At 40.7% G+C, this 16,566-nt stretch overlaps 1 protein-coding gene and 1 long non-coding RNA gene across 5 annotated transcripts in view; one reads left to right on the forward strand and one right to left on the reverse strand.

Moving 5' to 3' along the window:
* The window catches only part of UTRN (utrophin), a 344,252-nt gene extending 333,099 nt beyond the window's left edge, over window positions 1–11,153 (forward strand). The window contains exons 71-74 of the mRNA XM_026044733.1: window positions 2,058–2,166; window positions 3,611–3,697; window positions 7,910–7,932; window positions 8,902–11,153. Of these exons, the coding sequence (XP_025900518.1) occupies window positions 2,058–2,166; window positions 3,611–3,697; window positions 7,910–7,932; window positions 8,902–8,946 (264 nt within the window). The 3' untranslated portion in view covers window positions 8,947–11,153. The remainder of the gene's footprint in view (window positions 1–2,057; window positions 2,167–3,610; window positions 3,698–7,909; window positions 7,933–8,901) is intronic.
* Window positions 11,154–11,458: 305 nt separating this feature from the next.
* LOC112951961 overlaps window positions 11,459–16,566 on the reverse strand; it is a 13,113-nt gene continuing 8,005 nt past the window's right edge. For 2 of the 4 annotated variants that reach the window (XR_003250302.1, XR_003250305.1), the window contains exons 2-4: window positions 16,064–16,145; window positions 13,316–13,469; window positions 12,861–13,234 (exon numbers count right to left, since the gene is read on the reverse strand). This is a non-coding gene — a long non-coding RNA (uncharacterized LOC112951961). Of the gene's footprint in view, window positions 12,683–12,860; window positions 13,235–13,315; window positions 13,470–16,063; window positions 16,146–16,566 lie in introns of those variants that run through there. The other 2 variants (XR_003250304.1, XR_003250303.1) reach the window with 2 other exon arrangements.

Genomic DNA, 16,566 nt, shown 5'->3' on the forward strand with positions numbered 1-16,566 from the left:
AGTTAACTGTGTTTTGTATTTTTCCTCTTTGCACTGAGTCTCATTCATAACTGTTCTGGATACTTTTTCAGTCTGTTACTTTCCAAAAAARCTTAAAGGTGATATTATTTTTGCGTTTGTTCTGTGTCTGCTTTTATCAGGTTTGGTTAAATATTCCATGCTTTAGACTGTTAGGAAGTAATTTTGTGATTTGCATTCAAAAAGATAAGATGATGGGGCAACCATTTGAACTAAGATTATGCAAGTGCCTCAGATGTTAAATGCTCTTTTACGTACTTCTAGTTTTCCAGAGTAGTCAGTTTGGGAGCTTAAATGTAAAACCCTCTTCCTCAATTTCTTAAAGAAAAGAGGAGAAAATGCCTGAGCAAAATCCCTTCTGATACTTCTGAGTTGAAGTGGAGAAGCCTGTGATTTTTTCTTATTAATGCATCAATGTGTGTGTGCATAAGCACATATCTCTGTGTGTGTATATTCTCAAACACGTACATGTTTACAGCCAAGTATAATACAAGATTCTCTGATGGATTCATTAGTGAATTTAGGTATACAGACTCCTGTTTTCTGAAGTTTCTGTAATTTTCTGTAAAAAAAGATAGCTTTCTGTAAATTACGTACTGCATAGTTTTTCTTGAAGCCCTACATGCTCTGAGGAAACAGTTCCCATGGGAGCCAATGGATAGCCCTCACTGCTTCCATTTAACAGAGTCCCCCTGGAGTCCAATGCCTGCACTTGGCTTGATTGGGAAGGAGTTTTCCAAAACTCTTGAAGATCAGAAAGCTGCCACAGGGCAGGATCCGTTGCCTTTGCACAGGGCAGCACAGCTGAATATCCCAACTGAGCCACAGTACCATGGTGTGGTCCATACGTGGAGCTTGGCTGAGGGAGCCCGGCCGAAAGGAGGGCGCCTGCCCTTTGGATTGTGTGTAATTTTGCAGATGACACCAAGCTGGGTGGAGTGGCCGACACTCCAGAGGGCTGTGCTGCCATCCAGAGAGACCTGGACAGGCTGGAGAGTTGGGCAGAGAGGAACCTCATGAGGTTCAAHAAGRACAAGTGCAGGGTCCTGCACCTGGGGAGGAATAACCCCAGGCACCAGTACAGATTAGGGGTBGACCTGCTAGAAAGYASCTCCACGGRGAGGGACCTGGGARTCCTGGTTGACACCAAGTTAACCATGAGKSAGCAGTGTGCCCTCGTGGCCAAGAAGGCCAATGGGATCCTGGCCTGCATSAGGAGGAGYGTTGCCAGCAGGTCAAGGGAGGTGATTCTGCCCCTCTACTCAGCTCTGGTGAGGCCRCACCTGGAGTACTGKGTGCAGTTCTGGGCWCCCCAGTATAGGARGGACGTGGAGCTTCTCGAGAGGGTCCAGAGAAGGGCAACCAGGATGATTAAGGGAATGGAACATCTCTCGTATGAAGAGAGGCTGAGTGAGCTGGGCCTGTTTTCTCTGGAGAAGAGAAGGTTGAGAGGGGATCTGATTAATGTGTATAAGTTCAGGAAGGGAGAATGCAGGGAGGAAGGGGACAGGCTGTTCTCACTGGTGGCCAGCAACAGGACGAGGGGTAATGGCCACAAGCTGGAGCACAGGAAGTTCCGTCTCCAGGTGAGGAGCAACTTCTTTACTGTTAGGGTGACAGAGCAGTGGAACAGGCTGCCCAGGGAGGTTGTGGAGTCTCCTACTCTGGAGGTCTTCAAAACCCGCCTGGATGCCACCCTGTGCCACATGCTGTAGGTGTGCCTGCTTGAGCAGGAAGGTTGGACTAGATGATCTGTAGAGGTCCCTTCCAACCTTAAATATTCTGTGAATTCTGTGTTTCTGTGGTGCACATTGATAGATGAGCACTGCTTGGAATGAGGAGCTCCCTGGAGCCTGGATTTTCTTCCAAGCAGTTGTGCTGGCCTAAGCCAATGGTCAGCAGTTCAGAGAGAAAGCAAGGCACAGCATAAAGAAAAGGAAAGGAGGGGGAAGACCACATATAAGCGCCCACTTCAGTTCTGTAGACCTCATGTATCCACATTTCCATGTTTTTCTAACCACGCTGTGTCTTGCACGTAGCCYGAGTCAGAGGGCAGAGTTAATGGCGCCTCTCCGTGCGCCTCGCCGCAGCATCCCGCGCTCAGCTACCCGCTGGATCCAGAGACCAGCTCCCCGTTCCAGCACACAGGTGAGGGCTCTGCTCAGTAGCTTCGTTTGTGCCTTTCTTAAGGGACTGATACATAAATAAAATGGAACTGATTTTTCCAGTGCTAATGGGAATAAGACTTAGTCTTATTAATAAGACTTAACAAGACTCAAAGCTAGAGCTGTGAGTTACCCACTGTTGCAAACAGCTGCTTTATCAGAAAAATCCATGCTAATCTGAATTACAGATTTTTATCTAAAGTGCTCTCCATCTCCTCATTTTTTAACAAACAAATTTCCCTGAGTTAATCTATCGATATGAAAGAGAGAATCACATTTCATTAGAATGAAATAGCAAAAAGCTGTTTGTCCTACATTGCATGGATGCAGCTAAGCAGTTTGTCACAAAAAAGAAAAAACACCTGAAAATATGTAATAGAAGTTTTCTGATGGCTTCCTATAGCACTGCTGTATATCCTTTGTTTGCTCTGTATTTTACTCCTCAAAACTCAACRTCTTTAGGAATTGTTTAGAAACTTGTATACAGCCTCTGCACGTAAAGGGTTTTCTATTTTAAAAGATATTTTAAATGTCCATTAGCCAAACTCATTAATTCCATTGAGAATTGGCATAAATAATCTGATTGCTCATTCCCCCCTACCTTTGCTTCCAAGCTTTTGTGTTATAGGTAAAAATGTTCTTATTTCTGTGAAAAACAGGAAAAATATTCTCTTTTATATTGAAAAGTTTTCATTCAGCCTTGGCATGTTGCTGGCATCTTAAAAAAAAAAAAAGAAAAGAAAGAAAGAAAAAAAAAAAAGAAAGAAAAAATCACAAAACTTCTGTTTTGAGGGAGTGACTAATAACATCAGCAAGAATGAACTTAGTTGTATTCCCTAGCCATTCCATTGGCTAATTTTAAGCATTGCTTAAAAAAAAATAAAGAAGATGGCAAGGAGAATTTTAACACTATTRAAATTACTTTTGCATATGAAATAAAGACTATCTAAAGTTGATGGGAGTTTTTTCCTACCCTCCAAAAAAGAATAATTTATTTGGAAGCTATGTGACAAATTATTTGAAAATAGAACAGAATATTAATTCAGCAGCTATCAAGTGTAATTCCTTCATCTGGCTAAGCATATATTTTAACTGTAAATTCTCATACACTTGTAAGCAATTCCCTTTGGTTAGAACTGGGATGTGGTGGTTAAACTTTAATAATGGAGAAACAACTTTAGCTGCAAATCCATAATTTAACTTCTACCTTCTCTCCCAGGGCTGACAATTATCAATGATAGCTGCTGCACATTAAGTTGCAAAGGCTTCAGGTAGTGSTTTCACTTGAAATATAATGGAGTATTTAACTCCATTGGGTAAGAGCTAGGGTTGGATGAGAATGCCTTTCAGGATGTCAGTGTCCTTTTTAATTTTCTCTTCTTGTTATTAAATTATTATTGCTCTTTTTTGCAATTTCATTCCTACAGATGACTTGCTAGCCCCTCCTCATGATACCAGCACAGATCTAACAGATGTTATGGAGCAAATCAACAGCACATTTCCAGCTTGCTGCTGTAAGTTTAACAAGAGCTGTTTGTGAGAATATTACTAAATATGAGGCTGACCGCTGAAGAAATAAGTCATTCTCAGTATATTGACTGGTCAATTGTGRGAATTTCTTTTTGGCGGTGGGATGAAGTGGAGACTTTGTTTTATTTGTATATATTGATATTCTGTGAGTTCTGTTCTGTTTATGATACAGAATTTGTGTTATAAAAATGTAKATTTTCAGCCCCAGCTATTTGTCCCAGCAAAAATACGGAAAGTTTATAGTATGTTTATTAAACTTCTTAAACTGCTCTTTAAAATGAAATAAGTAGCAATGGCCATTTTAAAAAAGTGCAAATGAGRTGAAGATATTTATGCCTGATCCTTTAAGAACCATTTGGATAGTACGGTGCTGAATTCCTTTTCCTAAGTTCTTCGAACCCTATTAAAATACCTATCTTTTGCTTGTACATTGCTTGCCGAGCTGTGAAGGGCTGCTTTAGAGACGATGCACTTTGCACCTTTAGAGAAAACAAATGAGCATCCAGCCCAAGAAGTTGTGTTGCAGCTGCCCTGGAGGTTTTGAGCAAGTTCACTTGTTCAGAGCCCTCTCCTTTACAAATTAAGGATTTGGGTCATCTCTCCTTCAAGTCAGTAGCTAGAGGAGCTACTCAGCGCAAATCAAGATTTAGGTCGTTGGTGTTTATATGTGTGTGTATTTTTATATTTATAATATATATTCTTTTAATCAGTAGAAAATGAAAATAGTGTCACTTTTGCTTTTGTCAGTTCCTGTCTTGCATATATAAGCAATATAACAACTCCTGGATATTTGGCCCATGTCAGTCTGGTGAAAATCGGATAATCTTTAATTCCCTGGATTCCTGTATAAGAGCCAACTTGATGATGTCTGCTCTCCCCAGGCTGCAAACAAGCAAAATGTCATTTCTGTGGCACGATAGCTCGAATGAGGCAGGAGGGACTGAAACTGAAAACCATGGCCCCATAGCACGTACATCTGAGCGTGTAAAAGGAGTCCTCCACTAAATAAAACATGTCACAGTTCCAAATCTCATGCGGCTTTGCCTTTGGCACTGATGCTCTGCTGCAGGCCTCAAAGCAGTGCGCACCACTCGTAGGTGTTAGTTACGTCTGCCCTTGCTTGGCCCTGTGACAGTATCTCTCATTTGAGAGATTTCTCGGCAGCATTTTTTTAACCCACATCAGATTGACACGCTCAGTTTCCAAAGGCTGGAATGGGAACTGTCAATCTGGCCTTCTCAACAGGAGTGTGTTAAACCCTTGGGGTTTTGCTTGAGAGGGCCCTGACAGGCCATCTAATCCATCATCATGTCCTGTGGCCACATCACATCTGTCATTCCTAGTGGGACAGTTGCCTAACCTGTTCTGCAAGACTTCCAGTAATGCAGACTCCAGAGACTGCCTTGGCAATATGTGTTAAGTGCATCACTGTATTCCCAGCCTTAAAGAATAATGATACCCTCCTTAAACCTGAAGTAAGTAGTTTTAGAACAGCGTTCTTGTTTTACGTATTATGTCCATTATAGMTAGATAGATGGAATAGTGTTTTACATCCTCATTAGTGTTCTCTCCTATCTTGGCTACAGCTTTTAACTACAGTTTTTTTTACAGAAAGYTACCAGGGACTGAACCTTGGATTATTTCTGCCCCATGCTGACTTTATAACAGTGCCACTCTTCTTTTTTATGCTATTTGTTTTAATAGCCTTTCAAGATATAATTCCTTTTGAAATCGATATTTCTACTTTTTCCGAACATTCCTTGTGAAGCAATTTTTCATAGAGTTAGGCCAGCAGTGCTCTTAGTTTTTGGTCCCCTGATTCTTCGGATGTAATATTTCTTTCTGTGCCTGCTTATGAGGTTGCTGCTCAGCACTAGGCAGAGGTGCAGCCGTGCTCCGAGTTGTTGCCTTTGTGACCAAGTGAGTTCCGGAAGAGAGCTCACATCTTGGAGCTTTCTGAGACTGAGACAGATGATAGAAAATTGTAGTATTAATATAATTCTCTGTCTTTTTCCCCTTGCTCTGCTTGGGTATTTCGGTCTGTGTGACACGTAAGATGAAACATTGTTAGAGGGTGAGCTAATACCTGTCGTTTTTGGAGGATTTCCAATTCAAGAGCGCAACTAGTGTTTAATACGTTATTCCCATGCCTAGAATTAATGACAAAAGGAGCCTTGCAGCAAAAACAATGATAGCCAGAGCTTCCAAACACCAAAACCTGGTGGAAGCAGAGTCCCACAGGGAAGGCCTTCTGTAGTGCAGTCTTGCAGCCCAAACATAATCTGTTGGGAAAGCTTTATGCCTTTTAATGACATTAATATGCCCTTGGGACTATGATAAAGGTCCACTGTCTTCTGCAGAGAAGATGCTTTTGACCTTTTTCAATACTATTGGATATTTTTTTTCTGCTTAGCTGTAAGGAGGAAAAGTTAACAATTCTGGAAAAAAAAAAAAAGCGAGTTCTGTCTGCTGGTAGAGAAGCCTTTTGAAAGTAGATTAAAATATCCRGTTGTTTGAACAGAGGAGGAATACTTCCTTGTGTGCTGCCAGAATTTTAATTTCTTTCATCTCCTGAACTAAAGGGAGTGCAGTGGAACAGAGAGGTTCTGGAATCTCCATCTTCAGAGACTTTGAAGATGTGACTAGTCAAGACTGTTGGCAGTGGTCRTTTTTTTTTTGAGATGTTGGACTAGATAGCTGCAAGGGCCTACATTTCTGTGCTCTGTGAATCAACTTCTGTCATACAAATTCAGACTCGTGATAGAAAGCTTCTTGTGACTGATGTATTTCCATGCCAATCTTTCTAACATGGTGATAGATCTATATTAGAAATACTGCCCGCCACTTATCATGTATGCTCCTGAGGGAACGTCTACAGTTCCTGTTACAGTTCAGCACTGCTAGGTCCCTGTGAGTTCACAGAAATTTCTGAGTACTTTGTGTCTTCATGAGATGCTCTGGGTATCTTGACAGCTGTGGTTCTAATAGCAGTATTACAGTCTATTAACTTAGAGTGTCTAAGTAGCTATTGCTATAAGACCCAAGATCTCACAATCTACTTGATAKCTGTATTCAAAACTTCAGAAGGAGAGGGGGATGATAACATGTTCACCTGGATCTCTGGTGTCTAGCATGGAAGAAAAGCAACAAGGACCAGGTGATTTTCACTCCAAGAAGAACAGGGAGGAAAGGAGAACGCTGGCATATGGTATCTCTAACTCAGGCCATGGACGTGTCTGATACCATGAGTTCTGAATTTCTTTGAAGAGTGACGTCCTTAAGCAAGTTTACAGCCTAATGGCTAAGAGCCTATCCCAAGAGTTTAGAAATGTAATTTTGAATTCTCCTAGGTCAAAGAATCCAACTGTATGTAGTAGCCCTGGATACATTCAGTGTTGACTGTGGTCTGGTGGACTAGTTGTAAAAGATGGTCAAAGTATCAGAAAAATTGTTGTGCATATTCTGTGCTGATAGTCCCCGTGCTCTGGTGTGTCAGAAGGAGATGATAGTTGCTGCAGGCTGCACTGGACAGTTTGGTGACGATCATTAAAATCAATTAGAGTGGAAAAGTGACATGAAAGTACGTAATTTGCCCCGACTTAGCTGATGGATCATGCTAAAATAAATAAGGAAGCAACTTACAAACTTGATGCAATGAAAGAAATGGGGGAGAGAGTAACTAGTGCATGGTAAAATTTGTTACCTTTTTGGTTATCTCATGTTCTTCTTGTGGTTACGGTGCAGTCCTGTACTCCAGTATGCATTTCTTGTCTTTGATTGTGAACTAAATCAGGCCAGCCTCCTTCCCTCGTGAATGTAAAGAAGCTAAATGTCGTGGATATTGTTACTCAATAATATATATWTTTTTTTAATAAAATACCAAGCTAAAATAKGATTGATAGTTTTGGACAGACTGAATTATAGTGCAGTCTGGATAGCTCTGTATGGTTGCAAGTCATGAAAAATGAACAATACATTTATTCTATATTCATAAGGTTATATTTTTATTGTAAAAATAAATTTAGGAAGAAAGTTATGCACAGACCATTACAATGTTCTTCTAGTTACATATTTCTTTTTTGAGATTCAGTGTTTTCCTATTCTTCTGTAGCACTGATTGTTTTGACACATTGTTTTTAAGCTAACAGGATACAGAATTGTGCAAATTTTAACTTTCTTTTTTTTTCTATTTGCAGCAAGTTTCCCTGGCAGATCACAGGTATGAGACATGTTTACATCTTTGTATAGTCTTTAARGGCAAAGTGTAGAGCAAGTAGAAATGTTCCATTAAAGCAGAGTGGCCGGTTTTTGCCTGTGTTTTTCCCTTGCCAACAGTTTGGAAGCTGGATCATTCTGGGTCATCCCAGCTAATGGGAAACTCCTGCTACCACAGGTATAATTAAAGGTAGTCCGGTGGAGGGTCTATGGATCAAGAGCAGCACGGTACCCTAAGGCATTAGATTAAGCTGCTACCAATAAGCAATCACTAGGTACAGACCTAAAGCAGAAATCTGCTTAGTCCTAATGTGTGCAAAAACATGGTAATCAATAGGGTATTGAGATACTGTTGAGTTATTAAAAGCCTACCTGCTGGAAATGCAGGTTTAYGTTCATGTTAGAATAAATGTGTTTGCATTATGAGAAATAAGGAGTGACAGCCTTGTGTCACTGCATAGTTCTGTCAAAGTTTTATTGTTGAAAGTCTTTCAGCAAGCRCAAATTGCTGTGCAAGGCTTCAGAAGAAGGAAGTAGTAGAGTCCATTTATTTAATCCCCCCAATTGCTTCACCATGTCCATTAATCCACAGTTTGCAAGGTCAGACCTCTTCAAAATGAGTGTCTGAGAATGGAGAATTGTTATTCCAAACTCTTACTTGGATTGTGTTATCTGGGAWTGTAGGATTGCCCTCCCAGATAGGATTTTCTAAAGGGTATGAGATAAAATATGCCCTGCACTCAGATTTGTTTTTCAGTCCCTTGAGAAGCTGAATCAATCAGAAGCATTTTTTTTCCTCAATATTCCTTCCTCTGAGCAGGCGCTTAGCGCTAGCTTTCAGTGTGATCAGTAAATAAAGCTCATCCTCGTGAAAAAGCATCATTGCTTGGATGCAGGCTGAGTCACAGATGACCTCATACTCCAAAACTACCCTTCCAGAACCATTACAGAAGGGATATTTATCTTTTTGCAGAGAACAATCCTGAAACAGGATCACCTTTTAAGGACCTTCATCTGAATCCAGGCTATATATACTCTGCATTTTTTACCACTTAAGCAAAATACTTTCCTGTCTGACTTCCAAACATTAGTTTCTATGGATGTAGGAAGCCTACAAATTGCAATTATAATTCTGCAGCCGTCACATCCTTGGGTCTCYGTAGAGAAGAATTATGAACACCGCAGTGCAGTAGAAATAGGGTTCTGCAAAATTACATTTCTTGGTGATTTGCTAAATTTTGGGCCAAGTCGTTTAAAATACAAGGTGTTTGGAAACTTACGTTAGAGTCCTGAGCATGCAGCTCCGTGAAGAGGCCTGTGCATGGTCATGCTGTGCTGATGTCTCATCGTGCTTACAGGCAATGTGAAGTGCTCCCCTGGGGAGCAACCCGTGCGGCCTCGCGTGCAGCACAGCCCTTTTGGACAGACCACCCATTGCAAGCGCCGCTTCACCACAAGGCTGCAAGGGACCTGAGAGCTGCTCAGCTCTGACCRCGTGTTCTCCTTGAAACAGTAAAACACTGAATACCCAAAGATGAGGCTCTTGTTTTTATAGTATTGTTTTCTTCTTCTTCCCTTTCTATGCAASTGTAAATTAATGAGCAGTGGAGTATTTGTCACTGATTTGTATAAATATACAGCCGCGGCATAAGGGGCAAGGGCTTTATATATGTTCTTTTGATAATCGTAAAGAGATCTGCATAAGGAGTTTGGAGCAAAATGTTACATATATACATTCCTTTCAGCTCTTTGCTTTTTACATTGTAAAATACCCTCAGTTATGTTCTGACACATTTAGTAATCTATACTGATTATTTATATGTTAAGCATCTGACTACACAGATTTCTGAAGGCTCGTGAGTTGTTTGCAGGATTGGCAAAAGAAGTTCTCGTAACCTGCAGTAGTCTTGCTGCTTAACAAAAGTTGCCATTGGGTGAAAGCTACAGTATTTTAATTCCATTAAAAAAAAAAAAAAAAAAAAAAAAGATAAACCTGCATTTCAGGTCATAATAATCATCATGCACCAAAATGGTATTTTTAGCTTTCTTGTAGTTATTTCCACACAAAACACTCCATTTGGAGGATTATTTTTTTAAGCCTTACTTTACTTTGAATCTGGAGATAGCTAAAATGAGGACTTAGATGGTAGCTTAAGTTGTTTTTAGTGAGGTCTAAGTTAGTGTAATATCTTCCCTGACTTTATTGAGAGAGAAAGTTTTGCCGTTCTCTGCTGTGCCAAACTTGTTTCAAGTTTTGGGGTTTACAGGCTGMAGTTAAGCTCATTTCCACAAGCTCCCCTGCTGATGACCCAGACACGCTGCTCTCGCCTTCCTCTGGGAAAGGAAGAGACGATTAGGAAGCCCTTTCCAATACTGATCGTTAGTGATGGAATCATTTTTTCAAAACACTGCAGTGCACTTAGATAGTATCATCTGGCCTTGTAATCTCGCAGCTCATCTTTGCCTTCGATGAATTCAGTTACTTACATGCTTTGAGTAGGGATAATTATGGAAACAGTGCATCACTAATCATCTGATCTCTAGCTTTAATGTTATCATGGGAGATTTTAATTCTGTCCCTGAGTTTACAGTGTTGCATGGACACTTGCTTCAATTTCCGGACATCCCTTTAGTTGGTAACTCTGCATGCAATATATTTCACACACAGTGGAGAGAAACCAAACCTTCTTAACCATTACCGAAGAAAAGGCTCAAAAGGATATTGGCAGAGTTAGGAGTGCTGCACGGGGCTGGATGGGATGCAGCAGGTTGGGAATCTTGACCATTTTGGCCAAGTTACCTCCGTGCTGTTGTCCTGCCCCCCCAGCTCTCCCTGCGGGGCAGCGGCTGCTGCAGGAAGGGCTGGGGCAGCCCGCAGGCTCCGGCAGCGCTTCCCTCTGAAGCCTTGGRCACATGATTGAACCACTCGGCCTCAGCTTTCCTCTCTGTAACACGGGGGTGGCAGGACTAACCTCGCAGAGGGGCTGCAGGGCTGCTCTAGCTGAAAAGCTCTAAGCAAAAGCTATAGGTGATTTCCAGGCAGGTGGAGCAAGACTGGCAAACTGGGGAGAGAAGAGATGGGCTACTCTAAAGCCTTCACCTAGTAAGGAGATAGTGTAATTATTTTGAAAAGAAAAAAAAATAAAGGAGATATTTTACAGAAGAGGAAAGCCATGACCACCTTTCTACCTCAGACCTGTCTTCATGAGTAGTATTGGAAATAGCTTTATACTCTGTTCTCTGCAATGTACTTTGCTTTTATCAAGCTCTAGGCAAAGAATCCTAAAAAATAACCCCCCCTACGTAAATAAAGGTCRCAGTAGTCAATTTGGTGGCTTTTATTTTTGTTCTGAATATGAAATTATGTATAAAGAAGTTGTTTTTCTGCCTGTGTTTGTATGCATCCTTTGTCCTCTGCTGCCAAGTAAATGCTATTTCAAACACTACATTGTAACATCCTTCCTCTGAGACAATAATAAATAAAAGAAATATATTGCAGTAACATGAGAAAAAAATATGGAGTTCTTTCACATTTTTTAAGTCTTCAAGGATGGTGCTTCTCATTCACCACATGCTCTGGGGTCCATTCTGAAGGAAATTAATTTTGAACAGGTACACAGGGGAATCTAGACAAACTGTCTCTATAGGTTCATCTTTTGGACTGGGGTATACATTTATATAAAGGAGGTTAAGCAGTATTTTCAGTCATAAATCTAAACCTGGTTTTTGTAGACTTTCATCTTTAGTRAAACAGTCTAGAATCCTCCTCAGCTGTGTAGCAAACTAAGTTTGATCAGCTGAGCATCTGCCTGCTTTTATTTAAAAAGAAAGTGATGATAGAAATAAAACARCAATACTACTTGAATAGTAGTCGGACATTAGACCTGTCAGTCTTYAAGTCTTAGTGATATTCTGCCTTCTTCAGTCTAGGAAATATGTATTTTTAGTCCTGTGGAATATTATCATATTCCAGGTATGGTATTMGGCTTGTTTTAATGAACAAGCTAGACCCACTCTGCTTAAAGGCAAAATAATCTGCAACCCTAACCCTTTTAATTGTTTTCTTCTAAAAGATGCTGACACTGTCCTTTATATATAGTTTCCCTTAAAAGAGATTGCACTTTTTCAAATAATTCTAATCAATGCAAAATTTGAGTGGTGGAAAATAACGCCATTTTCTTCAGCTTGTAAAAGAAGAGGTCTAASAAATAATCTGTAGAAGTCAGTTTGCTTACACGGCATTTGAACCAGCAGTTTACTAAGGAGTTTGACTRCAGAAATAGCAATATCAACTTAAATTCCTGTTCTAAATGTAAAATGTTAATGTATCAGAGTATGAAATTCTACCATTTTAAAGATATTAAGGTACAAAATCTTGCAGAGAAGAATTGGTATTTCAATTACATATAGTTGTAGAGTTGAGARCAGCAGGGGAGGAGGGCAGATCAGCACCATGTGTGTTTTGAAAATAATTTAATGCCCAGCTAAGTGCCTAGACCTGCAGCTGGCACCGCAGCCCCCAGTCACAGGTAGTAGCAGARCCCTGTGAGGCCTCTGTGGGGCAGGAGGGTTCCCCAGCAGCCAGATCCGTGCAGAGCCTTCCTCTCCAGCAGTCTTCCTCAGAGGGGACACAAGGCAGGGAGCAGGTCTTGCAGCCTGGGCAAGTGCCCTGTCTCCATAAGGAGTTATTTACACTGTGGGATTTTAAGAATGAAGATTCTTTGACAAGGAAGTAACATACATAGACTTCTCACCTATGAATAAAAATACAGGAAATTTGATACTGTTGATACTTTTATGTATTTAAATTGAGTTCATAGCAAATAAAAGTGGGTGCTTTGGCAAGGAGTTTTAAAAAAACACTCCTTTTAATGATTAACTGTGCTAACAACTGGAATTTAAGCAACATAGAGCAACAGTGGTCCTTCCTTCTCTCAAGAGACAAGAAGTCTCCTTGCACAGCAATACAAGAATACAAGTCTGAACATCACATCACCCTTGAGCAGCTTGGTATGATTTCAGGCATGTGGAAGAAGGAGCTTTRCAGCCATTTCCCTCCCTTCTCAAGGGGGAACCAATTCTATCTCATTTGCCAGACCAYAGAGCTATTACCTGTATTGGCCTCTTCAAGAAATTACTTAAACCCTGTTTTTCCTCRCAGATGGGTTACATACTTGCATTAGAAAAATCCTAACTTCTTTTTCTTGTARTAGGGGAGGGACACATCTTTTCTGTTATTTCAAGGATAAGCTCAGATTTATTATCTTTTCTAGATGTCCTCAGTGCAGAAAGAACTCGTTTGTTTACTGTAAAAGAAACATTGCAAAAGGAATTTCAATATGGTGAGCTGTTTTCTAAGTTGTATGCACAGCCGTGCCTGCCTTTACCTGGCCTAACCAGCTCTGCTGCTTGTGCAGGGCAAGGCAGCGGCCTGTCCAGGCGAAGGATGGTGAAGCTTTCCTCAGCTTTGTCAGCTTTCCTCAGAATGGTCAGCTTTCCTCAGCTCTGTGCAGCTGCAAGAGTTTTACACCACCAACATTACTGGACAAGATAAAAAGATACAAAAGAACACACATGAATRACATCTTTAGGAGAAGAATTAAATTTCTGCAGTAATTTGTTCTTAGTTCAAAGTGCACATTTATCAGGCTAGGCAGGATAGACACCCCTTCCCACACTCTGGTGTGGGTGAGGTAGTTGACAGCATATTTGTTCAAATCAGTCCTGCAAAGGGGCCATACGAGCTGAAATATTACCAGATTGGTTCAGTTCTTAGAGAAGTTGAAAGATCAATACAGCAAATTAAAACCAGAATGCAGAAGCTCCTCTAACTTTGGAAAACTGTCTGCCCATGAACTTCCAGAATGAGACAGATGTTCTCGGGTGGCAATGGTATTACTCCTTTCCTTGAGGGGGGGAAAGCTCTTCAACTGTGCAGATATCAGAGATGTTTAAACTACAAGACACTGATTGCATTAGGTCAGAGTTCCTGGATGCAGACAAGCTGTGTGTGCACAATACATTTCCGATCTCCCGAGTGTCCTGCCCTCCGTTATTTTTTTACAGTTAAGAAAAACAGTTGAATTCTAGATGTTCTGCAACGAGTAAGCTTTGGGACTGTGCAGAAGACCAAATCTGTATAAGTTTTACTCTCCAACTGGCTGTTGGAGAGATTTTGCTGATTATCTGTCTTCTCAATTGAAGAGAAAGATTCCTTAAAGGAATTAGGGGGAAGTGTCCCTGAAGGTAAAAATTCTCACCTCTGCAAACCAAATAAATCAGGCTTGTCTGCTGTCCTGCAGAAATGAAGATATCCTGCCATATGGCCGAGAGCTCTATTCCCAACAGCAACAAAAATGTCATCTCGCAAATCCAGACAAGGTGTAAACAACCTTTTTCACCCTCCCCACCATTTCCCTCTCCTCTAAGAGAGGACAACACATTAGAGCAGGAAAAGATTAGGTCCATTTTCACAAGCACCCAACAGAGGGRAAAAAAAGTATATATCTTAAGTATAAATGCATATGCAGAACACAGACACCAACAGGAGCAGTCTCATCTAGTTGTCATCTTCAATGTACACAATTATAGGTGAACTAGTCATGCCCTTGTTAGTCATTCTCTTTATTCAGTCAGGTGAGCACTCCAAAAATGCCTTTTTGCCTGACCTCTAATAACTAATGTTTACTTTAGAGAAAATATATTTCAGAAATGCTCATTTCCTAACTACATAAAGAAAGCCTAGGGTGACTAGCTCAAAGGCAGATAGATGTCTGCAGCATACAAATCTAGTTTGTACAGATAAATGTCACGTTAGAAGTAAGGCAAATTGATAGGGAATCCAAAAAGATCTCACAATTTGGTATCAGCTAGAATGAATTGCCTCAATAAAATAATCAGAAAAAAAAGATACCAGTACTATGGTAACTTAATGTTTATATGGTAGTCCTTTTATCCCCATAGTAACTGATATGTTTTAACTATGATTTAAATATTCTGGAAGAGTTGGTGAAAAAACAGAGTTAATAGCATCCATTATTAGTATACTAAGGGCCTCATAAGATAGATTTGATTAACTTGAGGGGAAAAAAGTTAAAGGAATAATAAAAATCTTAAGATATCCAATTTTTGTGGAACTGGGCATCTATTTGATGAAATACAATAACTACTGCCTAATCCACATCAAAGTTTCATACATTAAGAGAATGGGCATAAATAAGAGAGTAAGTATCGGTGACCAGCTTTTGAAAGCAAAGGTTTTAAAGCAACTGGAAGGAATCTACTGATACTACAAGCTTTGGAGCAGCACATAAATGAGTTATATATACACACATATGTACACATGCATGCACTTAGTCTCAATAAGAAGTCAGCTCTTCAAGGCATATCTGACTGCCAAACAGGAAAGACATCTTAAAGAAATTAAAACGCCCACATGACTAAGAAGTGAGAATAAAAAGATAGGATATCCCTGTTCCCAAGGTTCTGAGGGAAGGAGGTTTTCCCAGGGAAGGAGGCTGGATTTGCAAATTGTCCCCCCCCACCATTGCTATGTTTATAACTAGGATAGGGCTCACTAAATTCTGGAGTGAGAACAAGCCCCGCATCTGGGGCTGCTTCTACAGTGCCATGGGGTGCAACAGGAAGGAGACACTTTCCAGACATCTGACAACTGCCATGTCTGGCAAATTAAAGGCAAAAACTGCAGTGAAAGAAATACCACATCTAACCATGGTACCTACCTCCCGCAGGATTTGGGCTGAAAAAAAGAAAATGTGTGCTGGAAAGCATGGTTTTCTGCAAGGTAGAAGTAGCCAGTAAAGCAGTGTGCTATGAATGTGTACAAAACTGAGGATGGACAGGTCCTTCTGACCCTCAGAGAGGGACAGGAAAAAATACAGGAGGAGGTGATCCCAAAAAATAAATCAGTGCTTCTGCACTCTTCTCCAGGGCTATCTCCACCAGGATTCTTCCAAGCAGGTCTACAGAGAGGCCAGTCTCCTCTTCCCAAATCCAGGGCTGCTACCTTATTTGCCCTTCTCACTCCCCTCATGATCCTGAATGCCACCATTTGCAGGATGCTCTAACATTCGGGGCTGATGATTAGCAGAGCCTCTTTCCAGCTCCTTGATTACCTGTATCAGGCAGCCATCAATTAACTCAAATCTTCCTTCCACAGTCACTGCATTGGGCAGAGTTATGGTATCTTGCAGGGTGCTGGAAAAAGAGGCATGACAGATGAGCAAGGAATAATCTTTTAAAGACAAGAGCTTTTGTTAATTTTGCTTAATAGCTCTGAAACTTTTGGTGAGCAGTTATGAATAACAAATGTCTGAGGCTGGGCTAGACACACCACATACACACAGGAGGAATAACTGTCCAGATGTATTTCTGTCCGAGTCCAAATAGCCCCTCTGGAACRGGAAGCACAGCTGTGACCTACTTGCCTTCAGCTGACTAATCACAGCACCCATCATTTTTTTCCCCATAAGAAGAGGCGAACAAATGTAAAACCCAACTGACTTAACATACAGGCAGAATAGGAATGTTACTTCATCCCCTAAATCTCACGTCTTGCTATTATAAACATAATGCTCGCAGGCTGAAAAGTGAATCTAGTTAAGAATCACAGAATATT

The sequence above is a fragment of the Nothoprocta perdicaria genome, unplaced genomic scaffold, assembly GCF_003342845.1.
Source record: "Nothoprocta perdicaria isolate Ctin4 unplaced genomic scaffold, notPer1 scaffold_38, whole genome shotgun sequence".
Classification (NCBI taxonomy): domain Eukaryota; kingdom Metazoa; phylum Chordata; class Aves; order Tinamiformes; family Tinamidae; genus Nothoprocta; species Nothoprocta perdicaria.